The sequence below is a fragment of the Anas platyrhynchos genome, chromosome 1 (assembly GCF_047663525.1).
Source record: "Anas platyrhynchos isolate ZD024472 breed Pekin duck chromosome 1, IASCAAS_PekinDuck_T2T, whole genome shotgun sequence".
NCBI classification, from domain to species: domain Eukaryota; kingdom Metazoa; phylum Chordata; class Aves; order Anseriformes; family Anatidae; genus Anas; species Anas platyrhynchos.
The window spans coordinates 89,777,593-89,798,602 of record NC_092587.1 but is presented as its reverse complement, the minus strand read 5'-3'; the positions used below and the strand labels follow the sequence as shown (position 1 = coordinate 89,798,602).

The 21,010-nt window shown below is 40.3% G+C and overlaps 1 protein-coding gene across 1 annotated transcript; it reads left to right on the top strand.

The window, feature by feature from the left end:
• Positions 1–3,599: 3,599 nt before the first annotated feature.
• Positions 3,600–20,649, top strand: LOC101802526 (interphotoreceptor matrix proteoglycan 2). The gene is made up of 11 exons (XM_072023627.1): positions 3,600–3,738; positions 3,922–4,166; positions 4,728–4,810; positions 8,660–8,984; positions 9,553–11,486; positions 12,328–12,547; positions 13,718–13,928; positions 15,698–15,886; positions 16,046–16,244; positions 17,028–17,107; positions 17,971–20,649. Exons 1-11 carry the CDS (start codon positions 3,725–3,727, stop codon positions 17,981–17,983), a joined length of 3,513 nt encoding a protein of 1,170 aa, XP_071879728.1. The 5' UTR covers positions 3,600–3,724; the 3' UTR covers positions 17,984–20,649.
• Positions 20,650–21,010: the final 361 nt, after the last annotated feature.

The following is a 21,010-nucleotide window of genomic DNA, read 5'->3' as shown; positions in this document are numbered from 1 at the left end:
TACTTCTTGCTTTTTTCTCTATAAGGAGGAGGGTGGAGGAAATTTGTGTTATTTTTTTTTTCCCCTCAAAATAGATCCAAAAGGTATTTGAAGGACTACCTGGATACAAAAACATCCGTGTCCTGGAATTCAGGTAAAAAGATCCTGATGTGTATGTGGTGGTTGAAACTGAGCCCGTCGAAGGTGCGATGTGCTAGCACCACAGCTGGAAGAATGTCAGTGCAAGGGATTTCCAGGATGTGTTAATCAAAGAACAAGTGCTTTCATACTGGTGCCTTCATATGTACAGAAATCAAAATAGAAATACAGAAACGTATATAAATGTAGTTGGCTCTTTTCCGCTGCTGGCACCCATCAGAGAAGCTCACATGATATGTTTGCCTTCAGTTTAAGATTCTGACCTAAAATTAAAAGAGGTGTTTTCTAATTGAAAATCACCGTCTGATACTTCCTCAAAACTTTAGACGTGTCCTAGTATTAAACAAGGAAGAACATGGGAATCTTTTGGGAAAAATGTGATATATTTTCATCTCTTTGCAACTTCTTAATGGGATGGCTTAATTTGGTTGTTAATTTGGTTGGCATTTGAGGTATATAAAGATTTTTCTCCTTTCGCTCAAACCAAAGGTGGGTGAATAAATATTTGATAAATGATCTGAAAACTTTAACTCTCTGCAGTCTCATAAATATTGCTTAAAAGAATAGTTTCCTCAAATCAGTTTGTACTTCAAAATGGCATTTTAAGTTAATTTCAGAAGAAAAGGGGGAGATTCTGCGTGTTATGTATCAAACGTGATCTGTGAGTTTTGGTATACATGAATCACAAATTATGATCGGACTTGAATGGACTGGATTTAATTTTAAGAATCCAGTCAGGCTTTTCATGGGTCAATCTAAAAAATGTTCTCTATTGGGACTTTGTAAGCTGTATTTCTTAAAATATTCCAGCCAATAAATTCGAGCCAGGATATTTCCGGGTAACAAAGCAGTTATAGCGAGGAAGGTTTTATGGTTGGAATCATATGGTGGGGCACTGTTCCAGCAACATTGTCAGAAGTACCAAAAAAGGATGGTACAGAAATCAAATTATGAAATGCCTGAAACAACGAGGCAGGAATGTCCCCCGTGCTAATTGCCCAAATGGATTGATAAACTCCACTTTGTTGTGGCCCGCTGTAGGAGAATAATTACCTGACCTGATAAGACTGATTGATAGATACGTAAGTTTTCCCTGCGTCAGCAAGGAAAACTGAATGACACTGTCTTCAGCCCTCATGGGAGCCTGGAGGCACGTTTGGCTTTTCAGTTCCTACTTTGACTTCTGGCTAGAACCACAGCAAACCGGGGTAATGACATGGGGAAACCCTGCTGAAGCTCTGCCTGGGAGGTAGCAAAACCTTCCTTCTCAGTATTTGCAGTCTAATACGTTGGAGAGCCCTCCGTTCATTTCAGAAGTGAAATAAAAGGTTGGTATTCCTGGAAAATTCCAGAGATTCTTTCTGTGCTCTGATGCGCATGAGGAAAAAATGCGTTTGTAAACTGACCTTCAGGTAGAATTAGTTAGTGAGCCTTGTTTCTCTTGGTACTGATGGCAATTTAACTGCCTTACTTGCAGTCCTGTGCAGTGGCTCTGCTCTGCTGGTTCCTTGTGACCAATAGGAAGTATTTCAGTTCAGTAAAAGCTGAACAATTGGTTATGCAGCAGATCGACTTTGCAATTTATAAACACTTCGCTGTATGGATTTTGAAATTTGTGTGCACTGTAGAATGTAAAGGCAAATTTGGTAAAGCTGAACTTTAAGGAACTGGTGACGTTGATTTAACAGGTTTTGCTGTTGTGTTTTGTTTTTGTATTCAGCTCTCCTGAGGAGGACAGGTAAAGACATTTTTATACACATTGTTATAATACAGAAGGAAAAGCGCCTTAGCTGGATGACACTGACTGTCTTGGGGATTTGTGGTTTTGGCTCCACAGCGAGATAGTTATCCAGCATAAATACTATGTGAGGGGGTTCTACCAGCAACTGCAAGTAACTCATCTGTTCTGGTTATGAATACACTTATATTGCTTATTTAAATGCTGCTTATAAGAAACTTCTTGAGGAAAACCATCCTAAACACAAGTCAGCTACTGGGCTAGCTTGTGTATAGGAGCCTCTTCTGTGAAGAAAACAAAATTGTTTAATGACGACTCAAGGTCTTTCTAATTAGCATCACAATCTTGGGTAGATATGATTATTATTAGATAAATTAAAATAAGTAAGAAAACCATAGTTATCCAGCAAAGGCAATTGGCTTAAGCTCCTTCAAGGCTGGATTTGCTGTGCATCTTAGCAGTAATTTTACAAACATTTCTTAGCAGAAGATGACATCAGTCTTGACTTGTTTTTTTGGCAGATATATGCGAGTTAAGCATCCTAAATTTTCCTCTTTCAATATTATTTGAAGAATTTCACAAACAAACAAAAAAGAACTGTGGCCTTTAAATTACTGGAAGTATTATTTTATTTTGTATATTTCTCAGTAAAGCCCTAGCCAGTGTCCACAAACAGTTGTACAGAGAATGAGCATTTTAATTTTAGAATGTTTCTGAACAAAGAAAGGTATTGAGCAAATCTGTTCACAAGCAACAGTGACTGACAGCCAACCTCTGTTACTCTGCACTTCTGCGGACTAAGATGCGTGCAGCAATTCGAAGAGGTTATGTCCGAAATACCAGATGTTATAGCCCTTTCCAGACAGATGGTGGTGTCATTGTTATTACTTAGCAATTATTAACTGCAACTGACAGCACAGTTGTGTTAAATGTAAATGTTACTTTCTGACTAGCATGCTGTATGGCATCTTTGCCGTGCCTTTTTGCTACTGCTGTCCTTTTTCATTCCCTCTACTGACACTCAGTGCTCATGATGAGCCTGCAGTGGGCTCATTTCAATAACAGGGCCAGCAGCAAAACTCCAGCAGGTTCCTGGTTTTAGTTCATGTGTTTGCTGATTGTGTCTTTGTTGTACCTGGCCCTGGGGCGTTAGAGCCTTCTCTGAACAGAACCATTGCTTTGGTAATTTTACTTTTAGTCCAGCTTTGTGGAATGAAGGAAACCCATCTTTGGAGCACGTTTTCCTAGCACTTCATAGATTACTTCATTTCTTGCTGTGCCCCATGTACAGCCAAAGTATGCTCTATTTTCTAAGACTCCCTTGTGCTTATGCCCAGTGTATGGCAAATCTGGTTGCTACCAACTCTGTCATGTGGAAGAGGACATCCAGACATAGGTTGGAGAAGAGCATGGAGAAAACGGAGGAGACTTAATATGAAAAAGCTAAGCTGTACATAGATACGAAACTTTGTTAGAGAATTAATGATCAAATGAGACTAGAATAAATGCTTCTAATTATAAGGTGTATGAAATGCTATTTGAGTGTTGCTAGAGGCATTATTTCAAGCAGATGGACACTGCACAGTGACAGTGATCAGGGCTCCCGCTTGCTGCTGTATTGCTACTATACACAACCTGTCTTCCCAGGCTCCTTTCTTACCACGGATCCATTCCCATCATGGGCATGACGACCTTAAAAGCATCACTCACACCACTGCATGTTGGCGGGTCTACTGATAATACAGGCAAAAAGCCATCAGTTTGGTCTCCTGGTAGTCCTTCTGCCCTTCAGAAGTAGAAATACAGGGCTGTGACCAGGCCAGATGTTGTGTTCTGGTAACCTTTTCCATGAGAAAACACAGGTAGGCAGACACAAGTGTGAAAAGTAATATAATTAATTAATTTTACCTAGAATCCTTAAAAACAACGTATTTGTATTTTTAAAGAAAGGGTAGGGACACAGGTTTTTGGAAAAAAAATCATAGCATTTGCCATGGAAAGCCTTACATCTCTCATGTGTGTTTTCTCTCTTTGCAAAACCCCAGTGGGGTGGAAGTGCACTATGCTGTTACTTTTGATGGAGAAGCCATCAGCAATGCCACCTGGGACCTGATTAACCTTCACTCCAACAAGGTGGAGGACAACTCCTTTATGGACATAGAGGATAATCCAACAGTTGTTTACACCATCAGCGATTTCCAAGATTATATTGCTGAAATTCTCCAGAAAAATGCCTTGCTTGAAAACACTTCCTTGATTTTAGACCCAAACTCTCTCCAACTTATTAATGGTGAGTCTTACTTACGATTCATCTGCCCTCTGAATAACTAAAAAAAATCACAAACACGATGGTGTTGCAGTTGGTTTTGCTCTAATTTTAACCAGGTCAAGTCAATAGCAGTAGCATCCCATTGTCAATCCCTTAGATTTGTCTCTTTTTTTCCTTTGACACCAAGGTTTGTGGTGTGCAGTAATATTATCAGCAATTAACAGGAAGAGAAGGGGAAATGTGTTTCACATGATGCAGTTTGCTTTCAGCACTTTAGGTTAGCAGCTCTGCCTTGGCCTTGAGCAGCACAAAAGAAATACTTGGCTTATTGTTGAATATTCAAAGGTCCTACCATAGTTGGTAGAGCAGTGCTGTCCCACTCCCCTGTTCCCATCTTTTCTCTGCACTTCTTGTGTGTAATCTGTGGGTATTTTCGAGAGAAAATCTTTCTGGCAAACTTGCTGAACAGGTCTCACAGATCTGAGATGAGGAAGGGTTTTTCAGCCTAAACAAATTGTTCTAAAACAGTTTCTTTGCACTGCTACTGCAGCATTTTGAACCTATGTACTTATATTTTCCCAGGGAAAGAAATACTACACCCTACCCAAGCAGATCCATCCTGGATTACTGAGCATCCAGGTGTGTTGGAGCGTGCGGAGTTTGATGTGAGTATGGTTCTGAGCAATGACCTTTTATTTGAGGTATGTCCTTTGCACGCATTTGAACAGCTTAATTCAGCAAAATGGCATTAAAGCCAGCACCCAGAGCTTCTCTATCCTATTGATCATGCAGAATACAGTCAGGAAAGGCACACCATATAGTGGAAAAAAACCTCTGGTGAATTCTCTCACCTGATAATTTGTTACCTGTGCACAACGCTTTTCTGTGATCATCTTATATTACCTGGCACATTGTTGTGTTTCTGGCTGTGCAGCCGTGTCTTGTTCTTTAGGCTTCCTTTGTCTGTTTTTTTTTTTTTTTTGTTTGTTTGTTTGTTTTTTTTCACAATGTTTAATTAGACTGTAAATTGTTCTAAAAACATAATTTGTTCCACAATCCTGCCTTTCTTTGGAAAGTGAGAAATAAACATAAGCAGTAAAGCTGCCTGTGAGAAGAGATAAAGGTAAATTTCACATGCTCCTTTTGTTACTATTTCATTTTCCCTACAAGTTCTTACTTCAGGTTTTAGATGTCCATCCCCTTGATGCCAGCAAAGGAAAAACAGAAAAAAAATAATAGCCACTGGTTTATTGTATTCCATTTTTAAAAGTGTGCATTTATCTCATGTGATTACCTCTGGAACAACCCAGGACATAGAATCAGGCTCTTCATTGGACAGGAGAGTTAGTATCCCTGAACATACTTGTACCATGCAATGGGGCTTCAAGCAGAGGTGCCATGTTAGGTGCCAGCACTGCTGAGATTGAGTTTTGCTGACAGCTAGAATTTCTGAACGGTGGAACATTGTCTGGGCTTAAGAATTTATCCAGTAGGTTTCTGCTCTGTTGAGTAACACAGACGTGCCTTCCAAAAAGAAATGAGCTCAGTTCATGCCGCAAAACCCAGATCCAGCTAAGTTTGATGGTAGGTTTTTTTTCACAAAGCTCATTACGAGATACTGTTGTGAATAAAACCATGCTTTATTTCAGGCCAACCTCTAAAATCATTGTAGAAGCAAAATTTTCAGTGACTTCACAGAAGCCAGCGATTCCTGTTCTAATGGTCATAGGTATAATATCCTTAACTTCATGCCAGTTTTCCCAGAGTTTTAAAAATTAACCATTAGTATCTAAAAAGCAAATTCATTCATTTGCCATAAATGGTTTAATCTTGATGTGGATAAATAGGAATTTAATGTAACTTTCAGGAAGGGGCTTTCTATTTTCTAGAACTATCTAACTGGATTAAAATGTTACATATGTTTATTTTAGTAAGATAATTCTGCCATTTTCACATTCTCTTCTGTGGATACTTGGACATATACAGGCAAGAAGATTTTAGAGTAGAGATAGCTTTGCAATGTTACTCCATTTTAAATCATTTTTAGGGAATAGTATGTACAGGAAAAAATACTGGATGTTACATTTTTCTAATCATGGCCTATGAATAATAATGTTATCTCTGTCTTCAGTCAAAAATTGTGGTTATATACAAAGTATATACAAATATACTGAGTATATCCAAGAAAATAGCTGTGTACAATCTGCAATACACAGATAATTTGGGAAGTAATTTCAGATAAATTTAAGAAAATCCTAAGCTGCTAAAACAGTAAAGAAGGCCAAAATGATTAGTCAGTTATTTGCAGAGATATCAAACCTTCATGGTTCAAGTAGATGCTGTTAAGTAGAACCATTACCTGTGAGAAAGAGTTTTGCTATTATTTTTTGCAGTTGATTTGGGAATGAGTTGGATTTGTATTATCGTACAGGGTCATGACATAATGTGGAACTATCATTACTTCACCATCTTATTGCTAGCAGATGGTACCAACTAATCATTAATTCCTTTCTTTGAGTTTTACAGATCTCTTAAAAATGAATAAAAATGGAAGTGTAGCTTTTGAAATCTGCATTTTCTTGTTATTTCTGTTGAGCTCTAACAGGTAGAATGCCTTAGCTTATTGAGCACAATGTATTTCTGGCAGCAGAAAATGGAAAATCAGGGAGGGTGTTCTGTGTTTGCAGTCATCTGTCATATTTGTAAGCCTTTCAAGACATTAGCAAAAAACCAGCACTTGCCAATATGATATTAAACTTGTTAATATAATATATAGCACTGTAACAAGAATCTTTGAATAATGTTAGTTGTCATAGGAACATCTATCCACATTAAAATAAATGATGAGGTGCAATTCCTGGCAACTAAATGCTCACATAAAAAATGTATTGAGAAGCTATTGCTGGTAGTCCTTTTTCATTCTTTATGGAATTTATATGTGTAATTTATATGTGTAATTCTAATCTTGCACAGTAACTTTTCTCACAGGTTTATTTATAATAGCCAACTTTGCCAAAAAAGATAATTGCTGGAGCACATGTCTGTATGGTATATATACTTCTCAACTGATTGTTACCATATACATTCAGAAATATGAGAAGACTGTGGTGATAGAACAACCAGCTATAAAAAAACATGGTCAATTCAGGTAGACAAATAGTCAGGTGAAAATAACTTCGTTGTTTCTAAAATGTTCACATACAGTTTGAATGAAGTTGAAAATTTAATTCACTCATGTTTCTACCAGGAGTAAAATTTCAATCTGAAAAGTATTTGGGGTTTTCCTATTATTCATTCTAAAATAAAAGAGAGGGATTTGAAAGGAACAGTGAGCTACAGAATGATTAAATCAATAGTTTCTTTGAACTGTAATACGTACTACTGAAACCTTTGTCTGGCGTCTGCTTTACATGTACTAGCCACCATCAGCAATTAGTTCTTAGTAAATTAATCCTTCTTTCTTCACTTGACAGTTTTTCATACCTCAAGGCTTTTTTTCCCCATTTCTGACTGTTGCACAGCATTGATAGGTGGACAGGTAGCCGTGCAAAGCGCTAATCCCTGAGTTGTAGGCAGTGAGTTTGCTTTTGTAGTCTTGACCAAGTAACTTAATCTCTTCACTGATATTCTGCAATATCATTACCTCATGAGACACTGTGGGAGTAGATTAATATTCAAAGATAAAACGTGTTTGGTATTCTAGCTGTAAACCAAATAGTGACTGGAGCATGGCACATAAGTACATAGTGTGCAGATTGGAGGCTTAAAAAGACATTCTTTTTTCACAGTACATATAAGTTGCAAATTTCATTGCGTATACTCTTTGTTCATCATTACTGCTGAACAAAAAGTTTTCTTTCCATAGAAGTATTTCAGCTTTGAGACTGAAGTTGTTCTACGTTCTAAGTTACATTATGGTTATAGTTCCCCTCTCAGGTTCACATACCAAAACATAAATGACCACCAACCATACATACCTATGTGCATTTGAGTTCAGTTTCTGAACTGTTTTTATGTATGATGATAACTATAATGTTATAATTACTGCATTGATTATGGAGCTGATGAATAATAGCTGCTACGACCTCTTCATGCCTTAGGAAGGAAGGCAGTATTCTGTGTGCTTATTTTCCATTTAATTAGAAATAGTTCGGTTTTTCAGTAAGGAAAAGGAAAGGACATGGTTTGGGTATTGAGGGTAAGTCTCTTAATACGCTAACTGAAGCTGCACTCCAAAGAACTGGAACGGCTGTTTTCCTTTAGAAGTGGCCATGACTGGACACAAAATGCATGTCGCAAGGACGTGCATTGTACGTGTATGTTGAACATTATTAGCACAGGGTACGTTTGCCAATCCTTCCAGCTGAGCCCCTGCTGTTGCTATTGTTACTTCCTCACAGAGGCAATACTACCAGATTTTGCTTGTTTTGCTGCTGGTTAACACCTTTGATATGTTCAGCCCAACGTGGACAGACCGTACTGCCCCTATAATAATGGTTGTGGTTTTGTTTCAGGATAACACCTTTTTAGCTGAACGGCCTTCAGCAGATGAATCAACGGTCAGCAATACCTTGCCCTTTGATTCCACCAAACCAGATTCCACTTCAGATAGTGAAGAGTCCAATGACAATGAAATCCACCGAAGACCAGCAAATCAGGACTCTGAGGCCAGCTGGACACCTGATGCTCCACTTTCCTCCGAAGTTGATGTCACCTCTTCGCCTGATGAGCTGAATTTAGAAGATGGGAATCAGACTCCTCCTTTGGTCACTGCACCAGCATTAGAGCGTGATTCTGTGGACTCCCTGGAATGGCTGTCAGCCCCTGATTCTTCAGATGGTAAGTTCATGCCATTGACTGAAGTGTAAATTTGGACACGAGTGTCCTGTGACGCTCACCAAAGGGGTAGTTTACCAAAATGGCTTTTCAGAAAGGTCTACAAATTGGATATATTACTCTGATTGTTTTTACCTTCTCATTTTGATCAAATGCTGGTAACAGGTGATAATGCCTGTTTGCCTCTCCAGGAAATTACATGCACGATGCTTCTTTAATTGCACAGAAATATTTTCATATAGGGCATGATACCATGCAGACATAATTGAAGCAGACTAATTAGCCTAAGGACATACTACACATTAATTGCTTTACTGCATACTCTGCAGCCCTGATTTGGCTCATAGAATATCATAATGAAAAGTGGAGAGGTTACCAGGGGTCCTTCCAACTTCAGCATACAAAGGTCAGTATACATCACAGGAAACATGCTGAATGCAGATCCACAGCCAACAAAATGAACTGCATTTGACTCTTTTTTGGTATAAACAAAAACTGAGTGGAAACTCATTTATATTTTTAAATATAAAAAATATAAAAATATAAAATATAAACTCAATTATATTTTTAGGGTTTGAAGATACTGGGCTATCAGAAGACTTTATTCTGCCTTCGAGTCCCCCTTCTCACCTCGTGCCTGAAGAACCTCCATCTACAGATGATTACGTAGTTCCCCTGTCTCCTGCATCAACAGTGGCCTCCTCGTCAGTCACGGAGACTGATACTAAAGCAACAGCCTCTGCTGAGGTGGAAAAAGTAACTCAGGGTAGTCCTGCAGACAGTAACAATGCAGACTCTGTGTTGCATAATTCTGTGGAAGAAAATCCTTTTCCCTCAGAACTACACCCTGTAGAAGCTGAAACTGATATTTATCTCGGAGATAGAATTACATATGAAGATGGGTCTGGTTCAGCTTTTGATGGTTCAGGAAAAGAAACGGAATCAAGTATTTGGCCTTGGGAAGAAGCAACGCTGGAACCTGTTTTCCACCCTGGTCCTGATAGCTGGCTTGATGATGATAATGAGTCTTTGTTAATCAGAACTGAGGATATTCCTGAAGGCCTGATCTTAGATTATATTCTTAACTCTCAGAATAAATTAGATGATGATCCTTCCAAAGATGAAAATGAAGGTATGGCTGACATAGAAGAAAATTTTCTTGATGAATCTGAAATATTTGTCTTTCCTGAGACTACAACTCAGCACGTATCTCTGCTTCAGACAGAGGAGCCACTACCTGTGGAGCCATCTACACAGACAGAAGCATCGAGCACATACGATTCTTCTTTTGTTAAACCAGTCCTCATTCTGGAGCCATCAGAGGACTATTCCTTTGTAGACATGCCAACTGGAGAAGCCCCTGTCTCAACACACAACACAGATGTGTCTGTTGAAGATGATAGTCTCCTTACACCTGCAGTACCCCTCAGTATGGACAATAGTCCTACATCTACTGCAGCACTCAGTACGGACAGTAGTCTTACATCTACAGTAACCCTCAGTATGGACAGTAGTCTTACATCTACAGTAACCCTCAGTGTGGACAATAGTCTTACGCCTACAGTAACCCTCAGTACAGACAATAGTCTCACATCTACCGTAAGCCTCAGTGTGGAGCAACCTGAAGAGTCCAGTGTAGGTCAGGAGATCGTTTCTGAGGCAGTTGAACACCAGCATGAAGGCAGGCCAACATCAGAAGAACTGTTCACAGCAGGGCAGTCAGATCTGACTGAATCTGCTACGATAGGCTACTTGGACACAAGCAGTTCAGAAAGTATTCTGACTGCAGATCCTTTTGTGGTGAACACTGATACTTCCACAGAAGAGCAGCAAGCCCTGGACACATCTTTGGCAGGCCAAAACACTGGCTCGGCAATAAAGAAACCAGCTGATGTTTGGCCTACTGACAGAGTGCTAGAAAATATATTAGATCAGACAGTAAAATCAGCAACACCAACTGTAGTTGAAGCTGCAACTACGGTTCCTTCTGTAACAGAGCAGGCCACTGTTCTAGAGGGTGTTGCTGGACAGGGTGGTACAGACCACAGCACGCTTGTTTCCACGAGCATCAGCACTGTTAGGAACTCCTACGTAACTGTGAGCGTCACAGCAAACATCGCCGAGCTTCCATCCAATCTCCCACCAATGGGATCCACAGCGTCACCATCGGTGGTTACCTCAGCAAAGGTGGGAGATGAAACAGCCAGGGTCCTGGATGTGTCAGTGGGGCTGGATCACGTCAGCGTTGTCAGCTTTTCTCCTGAGCCGAGTGAGGAGGGAAGGAGCCTGACTGACAGTCACGTGGAGCTGACCACCCGTGCCCAATCCACAGAGATGGCCAGCGTGGCGTGGGCCACGCGTGAGAACCACAACAGCACTCCTATCCCATCACGAGCTCTGGTCGTGTTTTTCAGTCTTCGGGTTACCAACATGATGTTTTCAGAGGACCTGTTCAACAAAAATTCCCCTGAATATAAAGCATTGGAGCAACGATTCTTGGAACTGGTAAGAAGCACTTCTCTGCTAAATATCCATTGCCAGGTAGAAATTGTTGGTCAGTCCCAGTTGGTATGCTCTGTTTTGCAGAGACAAACACGAGACAGGTGTGTCCAGATATTATGCATGTCCTTCTATGGGAAAATGCTGTCTGGGAACATGGGGGAGAGGGGAGGTTTTTGTTTTGTTTTTATTCAGTCACAATTCTGTCTCTCCAAAGCTCATTATCTTAACTGTGATACGTGCCAGATGCTCTGCTGGTGTCAGTAGATGCAGCAGGGTAGCTGAAGCCAGTACAGCATTCCATTCAATTGCTTCTGGAGTGCTCTGGATTTAGTCTATGGGGAGAGAGAAGTAAATAAATTGGGCCTGTCAGGAGATAACCTTTCTGCAACATATTCAACCCACCCTAATGAAGAGGCAGTTTGGCTGATCTCTTAAAAAGCCAATAGCTAGCTAAGCTTCATAGGAGTAATACAGCAACAATTACCAAACTCTAACCTGGCAGTTCCCATCTCCTGACCGAAATCAGTATTTTGCTATGGGAGATGGAGGGAGTAAAGAAGAAAGACAGAAGGGGAAGGGGCTCGACAGAAATGTCCTTTGAAATGACAAGTATGCCTGGTGCTTAGAGCAAGGGGAGAGCACCGTGTGTGTCACAAGAACTGTGCATATAAATTGTAGACTAAGAAACCATCTGCAAATTGATATTTGGGAAAAGTTTTAATACCCTTACTGTGGGATTTGGGTAAACCGCTTCAGATCCCCGCTGCCTGATGCAATACCAGTGCAACTGGCTTGAGCAGAGACTTGAAGTCTCAGCTTTTCTGTCCTTGTCCCTGTGCTGCAGCTGGTGCCGTACCTTCAGTCAAACCTAACAGGCTTCCAGAATCTGGAGATCCTGAACTTCAGAAATGGCAGCATTGTGGTGAACAGTCGAATGAAATTCGCCAAACCCGTGCCTCGGAATGTCACCAATGCTGTGTACATGATCCTGGAAGACTTCTGCAACACTGCGTATCACACCATGAACCTGGCCATCGATAAATATTCCCTGGATGTGGAATCAGGTAAGGATGGCAGAAAAATGCAGTTTTGGGGCAAGGGATTTAGAGCTACTTTTGCTTTAAGAACTTGCTTAGGATTCTGGCAGCTCAGAGATCGCCCACTGGAGTTTAGGACAGACTTTCACAGAGTTGAAGTACACAACCAGAAGTCTGTTATGGGACTGAAGACATGAAAAGCAAAATGGGACACGGACTGAGCAAACTGTATGAGGGCCTGTATAGAAATACAGGAACAAAACTTGCTTATGTAATTGCCACTGTGCTTTTACCAAGGAGTTGGAGGAAGATTGGTCAGCAAGGGCAGTGGTGTCCTTCTCTCTTGAGCTTATCTTCATGTATGGTTTGGAGTTGCTCCATGGGTCTATTCCCACTGCTGGCAGCCCGTTTAGCTGTGAGGAGTCTGCAGTGATACTTTCTGCTGCCTTATTCTTGTGGTTAGGGCTTGATTGCAGTAAAACATTACTGGCCCTCTTAATTTAGTCTTCTGATACGGGGAAGTTTCTTTGCTGCCCAAGTTAGCCAGTAGTTTACCATACAAGCAGCCTGGAAATATTTCCTGTTTTAAAGTTAAGGAAAATAACAGTGCTGAGCTGATGGCAAGTGGTAGCTGTCCTTCTGAGGTAGCTCTGTTATGAAGATGGTCATTTTTAGCATGAAACATCTTCTGATACTGATTGTGTGACTGTATGCCAGCCCTCTCAAGCTTGATATGCCACAAATGCTACAAGCTTGTGTTCCTTGCAGACAAAAGCAAATCACCTCACAGTGGGTGCTGTGTCCCAAGTCCCCTTGCCCTTCCCTGTGTGTCGCCTAGGTTTTCTGTAACAAGAAATACTGGAGATCAACTGTGTTTTATTCATTTGCAAAATACAGTTCCAGCAGACAGAGAACATCTGAGGTACTGCCTGTTCCAGTAAGAAAAAGAACATTTTACGCTTGCTTTTTCAATTGGCTTGCTGGGTGGTCTTAGCCGTACCATTCACTTGCGCTGCGCAGACAGGAACACTTCGTAGCGCTTGTTCACCTTAGCAGAACCCTTTGAGACTTGGGAAAGACGCACGCTGGGTTTCTGCAGATTATTTTAACCAGGTCATTAGAGAAAATGGCAATGGTGCTTTGCCTCAGTTAACTCTCTCATCGACTATTAACGTTTTCTGCTTTGTGTGTTCTCAGGTGAGCAAGCAGATCCCTGCAAGTTCCAGGCCTGCAATGAGTTCTCCGAGTGCTTGGTGAATCGCTGGAGTGGGGAGGCTGAGTGTGTCTGCAATCCCGGCTACCTGAGCATCGATGGGCTGCCGTGCAACAGCATCTGTGATCTGCAGCCCAACTTCTGCCTGAACGATGGCAAGTGCGACATCAGCCCCGGGCAAGGCGCCATATGCAGGTAGGTCATCCTGTTCAACACATGGCGAAGCCATGCTGCCTCCTCTGTCCTAGCCTTCCATGAGAGTTGTGCAAAATTCCCCAGGGTAACGCATAACAGGTGAGATGCCAATGGTTATCGGTCATGTAATGCTGCTGAAGGGTTAGTTTGCTTATGTAAAGTTTGGAAATGAGACAGTAACAAACGTGTTTAGTAGAACAGAAATGCCAGTCCGCAAAACTATCTAGGGAAAATAATAGCAATGAATGTATTCAGTTGTTAAAATCACCTTCATTGACCTTTTGAGACAGAACTTCTCTCTGGCGGTTTCCTTAAGTAGCAAAGTGTTAGATAATGTCATAAAGCATGTATGAGTTGATTCTGTTGCAAAAATTCAGATTTGAAAAGCATCCTTATATGTATTAAAAATGGTGCTTTTAATTAAGAAAAACATCATAAAAGTAAAGCATTGGCAACCTGAGAAAAAACACGTGTGGTTTCAAGACGCAGGCCCCCTGGTTTAAATTTTGTGATTTTTAAGATACAGATGCATGTGACTGGGATGCCTATATTTTACAGGTAGGTGAAATGATTCTACAAGACACAGATAAATTGATGTGCACTCCAATACTGCACTTATTTTTTTTCCCTTTCCAGCAATGTAACCGTCTATTTTTAGAAACTACGTACAGCCCTCCACAAAAGCTAGGAAAATAACTACAGAAAAGGAATGATAGCTACTACTGGTTATTGTTTATTAGTTCAGGTCCTTTTTTTTAAAAACTTACTTCTAACTTTTCAAGTCAATCTTACAGTCCTGGCTTCTAACAGGAAAACAATATAATGTTTTTTAATGCTATGAGGCTGGATACTTTCACAGATACAGTATAAATTTTATCTTATTTATATAATACATGAATAAGAAACAAGTATCTGAGCTCAAGCATGCTCTGGCCAGTATTTTTGAAAAATATTTTGAAAAATATTTGTAAAGTATTTTTTTTTGAAAAAAGCAGTTTGAAGAAATTCAAATACTGGTTACTAATTTAATAAACTCTCGTAGTAAATTAAGTCTTTTGACATAAATATCTAATGTGTAGTATTAATAAGGCTCAGTACTGTGAGTGCTTGTAATACCTTGCAATTCCTTGATTTTTTTTTATAGTAAAAAGGCCCCAACACCTATAATGCGGCTGTATTATTTGTACTGGTATGTTTAAAGATGATATTAGTTACAGCGGTCATATTCAGTACCATGGCAAGGCAGAAATAATAATCGCTGATTAAGGGAGCAGCTGCAAAGATACACTTTTAGGCACCCCATCTTTCTAGTAATTTATTTTGTGTCTTTAATCATTGTGGAGTTTACATACCATAAACATGCTGTTCATTAACACGCCTTCATGTGTATTTGCATTACAAGATCATTAAGACTACATTTACAGTGTTTACTACATCGTGTGCAAGGCTCTGTCACTGCCTAACTTTTTACTTGGTCTAAACACCTTACAGTTTTAACATGTTGCAGGATACTCTAAATAGCAAAAACCACAGGCTTTTTGCCATTACTAATGTTTTGTCCTTTTATTATTTTTTCTATCTCTTTTCACTAAACTCCTCAATAACAAAAGAGGCTGTTCACAATAATAATAAAATGTTAGTGCTTAAGCATATAAATATATTTTTAAGATAACTAAGGCACTGTCATAAGAAGAAATGAAATACATCTGCATTAACTTAAGTCATAGTTTTTGGCTGGTGTTTGAATTCCCAGTGTTTCCTTTTTGCAGGTGTCGTGTAGGAGAGAACTGGTGGTACAGAGGGGAGCACTGTGAGGAATACGTGTCTGAGCCCCTGGTTGTGGGTATTGCCATTGCTTCTGTGGCAGGGTTCCTTCTTGTGGCATCTGCTGTCATCTTCTTCTTGGCCAGGACCCTTCGAGACCAATACACGAAGAGCGACACTGAGGACTCTCAGGGGTAAGTGACGCCACCTAATATTTTAAAGAACATCTGTCACTAGGAGGATAGTAATTCTGTCGTAAGTCTTAGCAGGTCATTGACAAGCGACAGGCTGCATGTATACGCACCTCCCAGTGCCAGGCTGCAGAGCTCACGGTTTGTTTGTCGCTCCCCCAGGCAGGGTGACAGCCTCTCGTCCATTGAGAATGCCGTTAAGTACAACCCCATGTACGAAAGCGATACGACTGGCTACAGCCACTACTACCGCAGGTACCCTCAGCTAACATCCTACAGTTCCACCAGCGCAGACACGTCCACCGACTACAGCAGTGAAGAGATAAGGCACATTTATGAAAACAGTGAGCTTACAAAGGAGGTAAGTGACATGGCTTTTATACTGGCAGAGATGTACAATAGCTAAATAAGTCACAACTATGGCTGCTGCAACTACATCGGAGGAGAGAGAAAGGCCTTCTTGACCTGCTTGCTATTAAGCGTATGGAAAGGAATGGGTGTGCTTGGAGGAGTAATGAATTTCACATGATAACAGAGCTGACTGCCTAAGTAGCTGCATGAGGACTGGAGTGGTTTGCTTTAGTGCTAGACATAGTCTTTAGCTTTTAATGCCAACTACCACATGTAAGACAGTTGCAGTGAGATGGTGAAAATCCAGAGCCTCCAGGCCTTTAATACAGAGGTTTTGAAGTTTAGATCTTTCTGACCTGTGAGATGGATCATATCGTTCTCCTTCCTTGTTGTGTACATGGTATCCAGCGTTCACTCTAGCAGGCTGAGGAGAAGGGATTTACATCCACGAGCTAACCGCAAATCCTTAAGCGATGGTGAGAGGTGTGAATCCAGCTTGGGTGTAGGGAAAAGTATCTGTGAGAGAGAAATGGTTTTGGTAAAGCCTTTTAAATGCCACATTCCCTCCAAGCCCTGGTTTTGATTTAACAGCTAAGTACTACTGGCCTCCAAAAAATGAAGTGCTTCGCTTTTAAAAATAGCATAAAGAATTTTAGTTCTGGGCTGCCCCATTTCGAGATCTTATTGAAATAGCAAAGCATATGAGTTTCATTTTCCAAGAAAAAGAATTCAGCTATTTCAGGAGTATTCTAATTTCTGTTATGTACCTAAATTTATCTTCCTTGTATTCTAGGAAATTCAGGACAGAATTCGAATTATAGAGCTCTACGCTAAAGACCGTCAGTTTGCAGAGTTCGTTAGGCAGCATCAAATGTGAGTAAAATATCTTGTCTGGCTAATTCCTTTAATGTTTTCTCATGAAGCCTTCACTACATCGCTATATTCTTCGTATGAAGGGTCTAGAAATGCTAGGGCACTAGAAGTTAAGATTTCAGCATTATTGCTGAAGAGGTTTGACCCTTCTAGAGCACTTAAAATAATCACCGTCAAAAGTAGGTATCCCCAGCAGCTACGTTCAAAGTACTGAAGAATTCCAAAGTTAATGGGTGTCAGAGGAGCGCTGACGGACATCAATTAGGCCCTTCAAGTACAAATAGAACCTTCTTACCTCTTTTTAGCATCGTTAATATTACCTGGTGTTAAATTTAAATAAAAATTTTAAAAGCATACTAATTGATCTTCCATGCTCAAGACTTGGCAGCTAACCAAAAACTAGCAGGCCACTAGCACAATACTGTCTGATATTGCGGAGACGTTATCAGAATAAAAAGCTTACAGTTCCAAACAGTTAGTCAAGCTGAGCTGTGTGCTTTGATGCAAGTTAAGCATGGAAAAGGCTATTGCAGAATTGAACTGGTTTCTCACTGTAGCAAACAGCAAATTACAGATAGCTCTGTTAGTTTGAAAGATACTGCAGTACAATTCCTTGGGATCAGATGAAAATTAACTGCAGTAGCAAAACCCTTGTGTTCCAAGATCACCAACTCCACTTCTTTTAATTGAAAATAACTGCAGTTCACATTTTTCCATGTCAGTTGTTCATTTTTTCATCTTGAGACAGATCAGCTTCTAAATTTTCCACAGCTGGAAAATAGAAAGGGCTGCCTCACATGAGCCTTGAATCCAAAGTTTGAAAGAGACTAACTTAATCATTGCTTCTCTGTTTTTCATTTCAGGAAGCTGCTTTAAGAAAAAAAAAAAAAAGGAATCAGTAGAAAGCATGTGGGAGATAAAGACTACCTCGTTGCCATAGCAATGGGCTCAGATGTAACTGCAAAGTTACTTATAGTCTTAACATTGCATGGATGGATACAGATGTTTTCTAAATGACTGGCTGAAATGTACAGATGTCTGTTTATCTCAATTACCTCCGGCTTTTCTGCGTAAAGTGACATTTTAAAGAGGTGATCCGAAGTGGCAGAGGTTATGAAAGTTCATTTTCTTTAACTCTGAAATGGACAATGTGAGTTTGTATACCAATGCAAAACAAACAAACAAAAACAAAACAAACAAAAAAAAACAACAAACATACAAAAAAAAAGAGAAGATACATGCACAAACTAAAAATAAAATGCACCCTTACAATTCCTGTCTGGCATTTATCCCCTTCACTGGAGCCTACTGTAGCAATGGTACAGGTATAAAGCAGTAGTGGGAAGAGCTCTTTAGTTTGCACATGAATGGTTTGTAGGAGAGAACCGTGATGATAAAATGGTGTCAGCATTATTGTAAAGCATTCCTGTTATAAATACAACCCTAACCTCACTGCAGAGGCTGTTATTTTCTATGGCTGCCTGCTTTAACTTTTGTCAGCTGGCATTAGCAAAACAGAACCCAGTACTGGAAGGCTCTCCCCAAACACTAAGCATCACCGCTGACGTTCAGTCACCACATCTGGTGCCTGAGCAAGGCAGAGCTGTAATTCTGCAGCATCGTGTTGTTAAGTCGAGATAGTTGGCTCTCCAGCTGCTCCTGACAGAGACACAAGCTGGGGCACAAAAGGGCTTCCATTATAACAATATTCTGTAAAGGTTAAGTGACTAACATAGAATTTTGTTGTACATAGACAATTTGTTGTTAATATGAGTTGTTTATCTGTTATTTATTTCCCTGACAGCTTATTTTCAGAGTGCACTTAATTGTTGAAATAGGAAGATTAATAGTTTAACGACGAAATGCTAGTGGCATTGGTGCCCATCTTTTTAAAAATTGTATTTAGTGTTTACTCCACGTTGAATTCAGCCAACTAATAGTTAAATTTTCTTTACTGAACTGGGCAATAGCCTGCGGTGGGCTGTGTTTCAAAATCAGGCTGTGGTATTTAAATGGATGCATATTTGGTAGATGGCAATTTTTTTTATTGGGAAAAACAAACAAGCAAAAAACCCCAGCTCTGGTAATCTCAGCTTCATGGCAGTCAGGGTAGAATTTCTCCAGCAGGAGCAGCCAGCCTCAAACATTTAAAAATAGCTGAACCGAGAGGGGTTGCGTGTCCTGAGGTACAGAAACTGAATTTTATCTTGAAGTTAAGACGAGAGTTTTGACTGCATGTTAAGGTATGTGGGACCTCTGCTCAGTCACCAAATCTGTTGTTAAGGCACTAACATTGCAGTCAGGATTAAGGCACAAAGAGTCTCAAATCAGCCTCTACCTACAAAGAAGGCCAAGGTAACTGTTATCTTTACCAAGATAATTATTTGTAGTTCTCAGCCCATGTGTGCCAACAGCCAAATGATACTTATTAAAATTCAACAATAGTGAGACTTACTTACTTGTCTATAGGCCGCATATCTAAACCAGTAAAGATTTCAGTGTGATTCCTCTTCCTCTTCTGGAGAGCCTCGCTGGATCATTTGCATGGTGTCTTCTTGCCTTGAGTAGCAGGCATGGTCATCAGAGCCATGAATCTGTCAAACAAATGCGTACATAAATCACTGTAAGTCCAAATAACACCAGACAGCTGAAAGCAGTACAGTGCAGCTTCATGTTGTTGGGATGTGATGTTATCAGGCAGAGCTTACCTTGTGCTGTGTGACCCTGGGCTCTTAGAGCAGCGCAGCGCTGGTCCGGACTTCGTAAGGCACAGCCCCACTCTTGCAGGGACATGGGTGAGCCGTCCTGGGACACTGAGGCCTCGTGGTCACCACCACTGCACAGCGCGGGGAGGTGCCAGGCTTGGGGTTCGCTTCTGTGCAGCTGGGCTGTCAGTCCTGGGGAGGTTCTGCACTGCCTCTGCTAAGCTGGGTACGGCAGCTGGGACCAGGCACCTGCTCCAAGGTATTCAGGTATTTGCTGGGCACAAGCTGAGGAGATTATCGGTTATGCTGAGCACAAGGCATTTTGTTGTATATACAGTGTATTGTTCCTTTTTGTGTGTATACATATAAACATAATGCTATCTTATTTTCACTACAATAAAAATACAATTTCCAAAATATTTTTTTCCTAGAAAATTCACGTAGAGACTATTTGATTTGAAGAAATCTATCTTAGGCACAGACACATGAATTTAGTATCAGAAACGGTTTTTTTTTTTGTTTTTTTTTAATGAATTGGGTTGAGCTGTTGAACTCATTTTTAGCACGTGCCAAGTGTAGGTCTTTATCACTTGCATGGTTATATCCTGAAAATTCATGCTGGAAAGCATGCAACTGAGTGCTTTGATTTCTATTAATGCTCTTTGCCCATTTTGAGGCTCTAATCAAAGAATCAAAATGTGCTGTTACTTTGGTGATCTTGATGACTTAAAAAACCTGACCCCTCCTCCAAATGGCTTCACATAAACTTAGAACATGGCAAGAAGGACTTACTGAAAAACCTCTAAATATCCTAATAAAAATCAGAACAGGCTCTCGTATATACATCTACCAGTACTTGTTAATAGTCAAGATGCAGTTTTTCACTTGCTTCAAGTAAAAAGCACAGCTTTGAATGATGGATTAATTTGATAACACCTACAAAAGCAGTTACTGTTTGCTGAACACTGACAGGTCTAATTGCTTGCCACCCCCAGGCTTGAAAAAGATGAAAATGAGGCCCTGAAAGACACTGTCAGCTGCCCCTTTAACAGAGACTCTCAGACACATAGCAACAGATTTTGGACCACATTGCTCTGTACTGCAAAAACCACTGGGTACAATTCAGCCTTTAACAATTTAGACTTTAACTCACGTTCCTGGTCAGAGCTGCTGGAATCAGTCCTTGATATAAGGCAGC